Source organism: Sylvia atricapilla, chromosome 1 (assembly GCF_009819655.1).
Source record: "Sylvia atricapilla isolate bSylAtr1 chromosome 1, bSylAtr1.pri, whole genome shotgun sequence".
Lineage (NCBI taxonomy): Eukaryota > Metazoa > Chordata > Aves > Passeriformes > Sylviidae > Sylvia > Sylvia atricapilla.
This window is the reverse complement of record NC_089140.1, coordinates 13188488-13198461: the sequence shown is the minus strand read 5'-3', so window position 1 is coordinate 13198461 and position 9974 is coordinate 13188488. Positions and strand designations below refer to the sequence as shown.

The 9974-nt window shown below is 38.0% G+C and overlaps 1 protein-coding gene across 3 annotated transcripts in view; it reads left to right on the top strand.

The window, feature by feature from the left end:
- Positions 1 to 9974, top strand: part of CREM (cAMP responsive element modulator) — a 57253-nt gene that overhangs the window by 41493 nt on the left and 5786 nt on the right. The window contains exons 10-11 of one of the 3 annotated variants that reach the window (XR_010743172.1): positions 296 to 415; positions 2538 to 4333. The exons of 1 other annotated variant lie outside the window; for it this stretch is intronic. Coding sequence is in view for 1 of the 2 variants with exons in the window: in XM_066314976.1 (XP_066171073.1) it covers positions 296 to 326 (31 nt within the window). In the remaining variant the exon portion in view is untranslated. Of the gene's footprint in view, positions 1 to 295; positions 517 to 2537; positions 4334 to 9974 lie in introns of those variants that run through there. One more of the 3 variants, XM_066314976.1, reaches the window with a different exon arrangement.

The window sequence follows — 9974 nt, the reverse complement described above, 5'->3', positions numbered from 1 at the left end:
CTTAAGTATCTTTTGAGATGTAATGATGTGAAGGGAAAATGAAATAATGTGGTTTTAATCCTGGCAGATGAAAATACCATTCTGGAAATGGAAGGAGGAGGTAAAAAGAATGCAGAATACAGGGAAAGATAAAGACCAAGTCATGAAAGGAGATAATTCTTCAGGCTAGATAGATTCCACTTTTCTAATAAATTGCACAGTTCTGCATTACAGCCATGACTATATAGCATTCTGTCCTCCACAGATGTGTCTGCAAGTGACCATGTGGATAGTTCATATGTGTGTTTTTCCACAGAACCTGTGAAGTGGGTGAACTGAGCACCTAAACAGATTTTTTTTTTACTCTTTCAAGAGAATTAGCCAAATACATGAGATGTGATGTCAAGATCTAGAACAAGAAATGCATTTACATATGGTAAGTTTATAGGCCAATTCTATGAAAAATTTAAAAATATGTGGTTTGGGAATTGTTGTTATTAAAATATTAAATTAAATATTTATATAATTTGACAATTACTAATGCCGGTGCAAATTTCTGTCTCAGTCCAAAATATTAACTTGGTCACAGTTAAGTCTGTGTTGTAACACAAATAGTCTGAAGAGGTTCAGTATCCACTTTCACTGGATATGTGAAAGACTGCAAAGCTTATAGAACTGATTTGCTGTCCCAGCTGTTTTCAGTGGAGCTGTTTTCGCCAATGTTAGATCTGGTTGTGAATCTGTTCCCCAGACTAGAGCATTCCTGAGGTGACAAACATTATGCTCAAACAACATCTAATACTAGCTCTTGCTGTTTGAGTGGATCACTTGGTTTCACAAAGTCCTTCTGTTTCCAATCCACACACCCCCACACCACCCCACTTTCAAGAGTGAAGGAAATAAATGTTAAATTTCTTTACCCACTGTTTTAGCCCTGTAAATCCTTAGGTCTTCTGTTTCTTTTCCCACTTTGCCATTAGGTCCCTAAGGATCAGGAATGGATTTGTTCTCATAACCCATCTGTGTGCTCTTACCAACAGCAGAAGTCTCATTGTGCGACTTGGAATGGTATGAGTGCAGAACAGAAACAACTTGTGCAAATGTGCACAGCAGCATCTGCAGGCCTCAGGTCAAGACCCATCTCTAAAGACACATTTCTGCCACATTTCCCTTGTAAATGACTGACAACAGAACCTCTGCTTTCTACTGCTCATTTGCCCAAAACCTCATATAAAAGAACTTCCTCAAGTTATTAATATTTTTGGAAGCATCACTTTTTATTGGCTACTTTTAGTTTGTTTTTCAAAGGATTTTTTCTCAGAGCAATTACTATTCTAGCAGAGCCTTGTTGCCTGTTGGTGACAAAGTTCAAGTTTGAATATTTCTCTAGAGGACAGTCAGCTTCCACCTGTGGCAAGGGAACTTGTTATCCTTTTTAATGCACACTTAACACTAAGGGAACAGCTGTAGAAGTGTCCAAGAGCTTTTTCAAGAGTACCAAGGTAAAATAAAGGCATATCCTCAAACCTGAAGGAAGAAAGGCTTCCTTCAAGGAAGAAGAGGGCACTCCCATACTAAAATTATTAAAGCTCTGCTCTGAAGTTTCATTACAAACTTTAAATCTGGCCAAAGCATTTCCTTATGTACTCCTCTGCCCCTGCAAAGGTTTTGAAAATACAAAATTTCAACTGTCCAGCCAGTCTAAAGAATATGAAAGAATCAGTTTACAGCAGATTATGTAAAAAATCTGATTCTGATGCCTGCCTCTGCTGAAATTATAAGTAAATAAACCTAGTGCTTTCATGGTTTTATTATGCACTGCAGAAAGGCTATATTTAGAACAAAAGAAAACATGATTAACAGTATCCACATAAATTTTGGTTAGGATATGGGGTAGTCTTGTCTGTGTGAATTACTCTTGGAAAAATCTTCATAAACAAAATCACTAAAGTTACAAGGATTTATGCAATTGCATGAGAGAAATTGTGTATAGCTCAAGCAGAAAATATGAGTCAATTAGTGTCACTTATGAACAGGACAAGGGTCAAGTATGTAGGTTACTTTTTAGAGATTGGTTATCTGGGATCTCAGACAGATGCCCAGTAAAATGAAAAACACTAAATGGAATTGCTGGTAGAAAATATTCTTATACAACTTAGTAGTAATGTAGAGAAGTGGTGTTAGGACCGCAGTTTTGTTTTAAAATACATACTTGATAAGGAAATAAGCCTATCAAAGGAATAGAATCACAAAGTAGGATGAAAGATATTTAAAAATGCAGGGAATGTAGCTGGTATGTCATCAGGTATCACATTTAGGCCAGATCAGCATGTTTTGTTTGCTCAAGTCAGTCAGTAACTGTAGCAGAAAGCATAGCTAGACCTTGTAGCATATGAGCTACAAAAAAACCCCAACCCAGTAGGTAACTGAGGCAAAATGAAGGAATATACTGCAACAAAGGGGCTGGAAAAAATAGTTGTGCCTTCTGTCTTAGCTCAGTATTCAGTAGCAGTGGTACAAAATGGGTCTGGAGTGATTCTCCTTCAACGTTCATGCAGCTGAGTATGTCCAGTGATGAGAGAAGCAGAGCTGCCTGAAGAACAGAGTTGCTGCACAGCCAGAACTTGCCTTGCACAGATTTCCTTGTGCCTCATCACTGCAGAAGCACTCAAGGGGATGAAACTTTGAAGAGCATTGATGGTACCCAGGAGAACTGCAATGGCATTTGTGAACCTGCTATGAGAAATACCCCTATCTTAAGGGCCAGGTGCTAAATGCTCCAGTAAATTGTTGTGTGTCTAAATTTTAGGTATCTGGTACCAAATCTGGTAATTGGATCTCTCAGTGTGTACCGTCTCTCTACACAATACATGAGTGCTTATACTGAAATTCAGAGAAGTTCATAGGAGTAGGTATAGAAAGTCCATCTCCTTTCTCCTGATTCCTGGATAATTTAACTGTTAATTCCTTGAAGTGATACTTGTCTTACCTAGCAATGGTAATCTGAATTCCAGGTATTCCTCCATAGTCTAGTTCTGTATTTTAGTGGGATGGAAGGCAGCATTTCCATAGTGCAGTTCATAATTCTGAGGATGGAGTTATTTGCCCCTGCTGAAGGTCACTTCCACTAAACAAACAGGTCAGAGAGGAGCTAGGAACAGAGGGCTGATCTTTCCACTTGAAGTTAATCAAGATACATCCAACTCCAATGTTATAAATTCCTGATGCTTCCCAAGACAGATCAGCTTTTATGTTGAAGAAAAAGTCCTAAGAGGAACAGCTGTGGTAAGGAAGGGGGGGATGGTATTATTGGAATAGTGATGTACAAACAGCATTACCCTGACCAGCGTGGTAGCTGAAGATTTCCCAGGAAAGGTGAGACTGAATGCTCTTTGGCAGATGAGGAATTTGATACGTTCTACACATCTGGGACAGTGATCCTGATTCTGTGCCGTAGAAGATGTGCTATAAACATCCCAGACATGGATTATGTAATTTTAAAGGGTAGTAATAACTTTGATGGCTTCATATGTCAAGCTTGATCTGAAAGTATGAAGGTTTTGCAGCTTTGAAGCTAATTGAAAACCTTAATGGTATCAGGTTGCCTTTGGCATTCAGGTTATGTTGAGTGTAAGCAGCAGCCCTGTGAGCACTGAAAGAATTGTAGCTGTTAACAGGAGGAAAACTGTAGCCATGTCAGGAGCTCTTAGGACTGAGATATCCAAGTTCATTCACATCCTATTTTAAACAGCAAAACCTTGACTTTAGATCTGGCCTTGTTGCTGTATTCTTAGTCAAATATCATGTTCTCATTTTCTACTTTGGTGAATGTGGATATAATTATGCTTGAAGTACAGAGATACTCATGAACATTAAATACTAGATAATGATTATTTTGTTTCACTTAACTCTTATCAGCTAGTATATTTTAACTTATTTAGCATTAAGTAAAAATTATTTCTGAGTAGTTCCTAACCTTTTGAATGTGTTCTAGGAATAATTTATGGATATTTACAGAGCCGAATAATTGCATAAGAATACAAGGAGAGCTTAAGCTAATGTGTGACTCTACAACTCTTGGGAATCAGTCAGCTAGACATTTGGAATTGAAAATACACAGTCCCAGGAGGATATTATAAAGTGTTGTGGAGCTATTTTGTTAAAATTTGTTGGATTTTTGTCAACAGTTAATTTTCAGCATTATTATATAAATAGGAATTCAGTGTTACCTGTGAAACAGTCTCAGAATAAAAACTCAAAATTCTTCACAAGATTTTTTTTTCTTTATTAGAGAGGAAGTTTAAATTTGAACATTGTACAAATTGTATATTGCAATAAAGTTCCCTGACCCAAATTTCTAGTTTAACCTAGATAGTTACTTAGTTTATGTGGGTTCCCGATGTCAACTTCAAAAGTTATGTTATTCAGATGAACAACATAAAGTAATAATCAGTGCATATCTGAAAAATTTTGAAGATATTTTTGTCTTCATTTGCAGTACCATGTGCCACTGCTGCTGACAGCTTTAGGACATGTATGATTAGTTCTCTGTGCAGACAGAAACCAAATTGTTGTCTTGTATTTATGCTTTCAGTCTTACCAGTACCTCACAAAAAATCGTGATTTACATAGCTGTTACGGATCTTGCTTCTCCAGTTCTGTATACCTGACCCATTTGATCCCCTCTGGAAACCAGTGGTTGCCTTAAGCTCCTGCAGTTTCTGTGCACCTCACCATTCTCTTTATGTAAGTTGATTTACATTATGAAGTAGGGTAGCAAAGGCTTTTAAATTTAAATTCAACAGATCAGCTTGTTAAAATCAGACTGTTAAAATAGTTATTCCTAAAACTATATGGGTTTTTTGGTCCATATAGGTAATTGCATACATAATAGTGTTGCAACACACATATGCAGTAACTATAGACTTCTGCATACTCAGATCAATGGTGAAAAGAACAGTGGTATGAAGAGTTGCAAAGCTAACATCCTTATTTGCCAAAAAGGATGGAGATGTATATTCCCTTCTCAGAAAATCCCACAGATACTGAGTTAGTCTCTTCTGGCAACCCATCAGCACCTCAGTACTTTCTTCAGCAGTGTTTTTCATTTTATTATCTAAAGGAAATTGATTGGTTATGAAGGCACTTGCCTCCTGCTATAGACTGGCTAAAAATACTTGGTTTGCAATGGAGTAATTTTTCATCTCTTTTCATATGGTAAAAGAAAACCTTAAACTCAAATTAAACATGAAACATCAGTGAAGGCTTCTTTCTTGACAGCCCAGGAGTGTGAAACCCCAGAAGAATTAGAACAACATTAAAGTTCCCTGTGATATGTTCCATTGGTCTTCTCTGATCTGAAAAGACCAGTGAGTGTGATGAAGATGCCATCTGCTTATGGCTTTTCATAAAATGAATTCTGGGAACTCTGTATCCTCTTGCTGGAAACTGTTCTGATACCACAAATGCCATTTAACTTATATCCATGATGCCCATAACACAAGAAGGTGGTTAGAGTGCTTGCTCCACTATGGTAATTCTTATACTCCCCGTGGATATGTGATGAAGGAGTAGGACTAAGCAATTAAAATGCATTTCAAAATAAGAGAATGAGCAGAACAGAATTTCTCAAATGCACTTCTCTGTGCAATGTACATTAAATACTTGGAGCTTTGAGTAAATGTGTTTTTGATAATGTTAGTCAATGGCATAATACATCTCTTATGGTGATGTTTACTTCTGTGACTTCAGAATCTCAAATCTTTGAACCTGTAACCTAATTCCTATTTCTATTATAGCCAACAAGGAATAAGGATAAGGAATAAGGTCTAAATACTTCAGCAGTTGTAAAATCCTGATATTTCAGTGTGTTGCCTAAACTTCCTGCCCAATGCCTGCAGATGATAATCTTGCAAAGGTAATTCTGTAAATCACATTGGAGTTCTGCTGAGTTGGGTGGTTAGTGAAGATAGCACAGCTTTATTGTGCAGATGTCTGAGTTGAAAACAGCATTAGACCCAGATCTTGTGTATCAATGCAATCTGAAAAATGGAATCCTGTTGTGCAACATTCCTCTGTTTCAGGCCTCATTAGAGAATTGGAGTTTGTGTTTATTCAGTCCTAGTGTTTGAATCTACTTGTTCTACAGTCAAATAAGGCCTTGTACCACTGGGGTCTGAAGTCTATTTGCATTCTATTCATTATTTGTAAAAAATGCATTTTTACTTTGTAGGAGTGACTTAATCTTGCTTTCTTTGACTTGTGCTGGTTTTGGCTGGGGTAGAGTAATTTTCTTTACAATATCTGGTTGTGCCTCAGACTTGTTCTGAGAGCAGTGCTGATAACACAGAGATGTTTCAGCCATTGCTGAGCAGTGCTGATACAGCATTGAGGCCTTTTCTGCTTCGTGTGAGGAGCCTGGGATGGCACAAGAAGCTGACCCCAGCTGACTGAAGGCGCATCCACATGCTGATACCATGACTCCACAGGATGCCATTCTCTGCTTGTAAAGCTGGGGGAAGAAGGAAGGAGTGGATGTTCAGAGCAATGCTGTTTGTCTTTCCAAATCACCATCATGTGTGATGGAACCCTGCTGTCCTGGGGATGGCTGAAAAGCTGCCTTGTCTTGCTTTGGCTTTACCTGTTAAACTGTATTTATCTCAACTCATGAGTTTTTTTCACTTTTACTCTTCCAAATTGTCCTCTATCCCAACATGAGGAGAGTGAAGCTGCATGGAGCTGAGCTGCTGGTTGGGCTTACACCGTGACAGACTTTTTAGCTAAGTACAGGAATGAGGCAGGGTTCACTTTAAATGTGTTTTCCCCAGAGAGCTGCCCTAAAAACAGGATGAAGACTGGAGGTGGTGGACTCCTGTGCATATGAAAGGATTGGGATATGCCTGAGTGGGCATTTCTGTCCCAGGGCTATTGGCAAACCTGTGCCTTATGCAGATTGCAAGTTCTGCAGCAGAAGCTTGGCAGTGGAGGTATAAATTGTTTGTCCATTAATATAGATATAGGGATGTTAAGTTACATTTCTAGACATTCCGAAATTACGCTTGCAGATGGACAGTTTTTTTCTTGAGTATACAGGGTACAATAATCAGGACAGCCACTACTCATCACTGTATGTATTGTGGCTGAGAGAAGCTTCAAAGATGTAAATAATGCTCAAATGCATAAAATACCGGTACTAAAAAGGGCCTGCGTCCCTCCTTTGACAATGAAAAGAGCCCCTGGAATGCCTTGACAGAGAAAAGAAAGTAGGATTTCCCAGATTTCAAGGGTAAGAACAAGCAAGAATACTTGGTATATATGTGAACATAGAATGCTGTAAACTTTTGAGGAAATGTGAAAAGTCAATGTACATAGAGATTACAGGCTGATGACATGGACAATGCATTAGTCCAATATGAACATATCTGGGTCTAGAAATTGTGGACACAGTCTGAAAAACATTGACCTCTATGCATAAAAGGCAAAGTCCCAGATGTGTACAGTAGAAGGTAAAAGAAATATTTCTTAAAAATAAACAGAAAGTAAATAGAAGTATTAATGGAGTTGTGTAGAACAATACACAAGTACCTTTATCTCAAAAATGCTCAGAACTAAAACTGACCAGTCTTCACCTAGACTTCAAGAAATGAACAATCTTATTTCACGTGGAATAGAGTAAACTTTGAGACAGCTGCAAGGAAGCTAAGATTTAATTCTTCTAGGCTATGCTTGTTCTCCAAATGTGTGAAAATTAGTTTTCTAGGACTCTCATGCCGGTGATTCACATAATACTGTACAATCTCAAAGGTGTTAGGAAGAACTGAGAGAGCCTTGCATTTGTAGGCTCCTCCTCAAAGGGTAAATCACCTCAAATTTATTATAATTTGTTATATCCTGATGTAACATACTTTTGTTGGTTTCATGAAGGTAACAGCCAGATAAAATCAATCTCAATCTTCTCTATTAGCTCCTCTTATGTTCAAGTAGATTGCTAGAAATCAAGATTAGCATGACATCACAACTTTGGAAGTAGAATCAAGTAGCTGGCAGTTTTCATATGTCTAATAGTAAGTAGGAGTGGGTGAGTGATTGTGCAATAGCTGTTAATATTTTCTTTTTGAGAAGAGCCATGAAAAGAGATTAAGTTTCATTTGGCTATATAGCCTCTCATTTCCATAAACATTTTTTTTTATTTTGTCAAAAAATATAAAACTCCTCCTTTGACAGAACACTACAATTCGAATTTTCCTTTGGCACAGCAGAAAACTTTGCATTTTTTTCTTAAAAATATATTTCAAGTATTGCAGCAGCAGAGCTCCAGCAACTGTGCGTGTGAAATGAGGTAATTCAAAATTATTATTTCTAGGATGATAGGTAAATGTAACAGATTATTAAAAACCCAGTGATGGGTGCAGCATCTGTATTACATATTTCTGATTCTTGGTCTATGCTCAGCAATGCTGTCTGGTGTTCCAGATTCTTGAAGTGGAAGCAAATGATATAACCCAAACAAAGAGAACAGCACAGTGGAAGATTTCAGATAAACTGCTGAACCTACAGTTGCCTGGCACTAGTCAAATTCCCATGATTAAAAATCCTCTCCTGCTTTTATTTCAGCATCTTAGAAAAAACATTGAAATACTCTGCAAAAGCAACTGGCAATATAGGAGTAGTGATAGAGAGGATTCATGAGAATACATTTGCTCTCAGAGATGATTCCCAAATTTAGACTACTGTCTCAGTCATTTAAGCCCCTTGAGTGAGACCATGACCCAGAAAAACAGTCCTATCTTTCCCCAGCCATGTATTTCCACTGCTTCTCCTGAGCCAGTAATAATGTTAGCACAATTACATGGTAAGCTGGGTTAGAGACTAGCTGAAAACTTTGCCTGATTTAGCTTCAAGCAGAACAGGCTGATAGAGCTTCCTCAATGGCCATACAAATAATAATGTGGGCAGGGGGGAACAGACGTGATCCTGCATGTGGGAGATCAGGACAGCTGGTTTTATAACAGTGAACACATGATCCAGAGTGTCAGTTTATCTTGTGGTTTTTGAAGAGATGAATGTAAAAACTGGGAAATTATCATCAGGGGCAGCAAAAGTTCCCAACTCATGTGCATAGAGAAGGAATTGCAGACAAGGATTTTCCTTCCTCTGGTTATGTGCTTGGTCCCAGGGAAAGGGGGACAGTTTTGTGTCTTTCAGTGTTGGCCATTTTGAAATACTTTGTGTACCATTAGTAGGATCTGGAAGAAGTTCTGCATATTGGATGCATCTTTGGTAAACTGAGATTTACAGTGGTGTGAGGGAAAATTAGGCTGTTTGATCTTGTTTACTTTCACTGGAAAGGAGGCCTTTACCTCCAAAGCTCAGAGTGGCAAGAGTCCCTTCTGAAATGATCCTCGTACATTTGTTGAAGTGTTACAGCCATTGGGCCAGAATGATTTGATTCTCTTTGGGACAGGCTCTACTATGCAGTTTTTAGTGATGCTCTATTCTGCAGAATAGAGCCACATTTACTGATTTGATGGCACCTGCAAAATTGTACATTGAGTTTAAGCACATCTAAAAGCAGGATATATTGAAGACTGAGTACTTGCAGTGAGACAGTTAACTCAATGGTTGTATTTCTCCTTCTCCCAGTGGTTGTTCTGGGAAGTTTTATTCTGCAAAGCTGGTTTAGGTTTTGTTTTGTTTGGCAGTTTTCTAAACTCTTATCAACTGGCCTGTGCATGATTCAGAGTATAGATCAAACTCAAAGAGTCTGTGAGCCCTAATAGTAGAGATGAATGATAGAAAATTTATTTTGCATTACATAATGTATAATTTTTTTCTAATTTTGTTTGCTACACTGTGGCCTGCAGCCTTATCCTGAACCTAAACACTTTGCCAACACATACTTGATTAGAGATATTAGCCATTACCAAGACACATATTTTAGCTATGTAGGCAATCCCATACCAGCTGTGAATTCTTAAGATAACTCAGTCTCAACA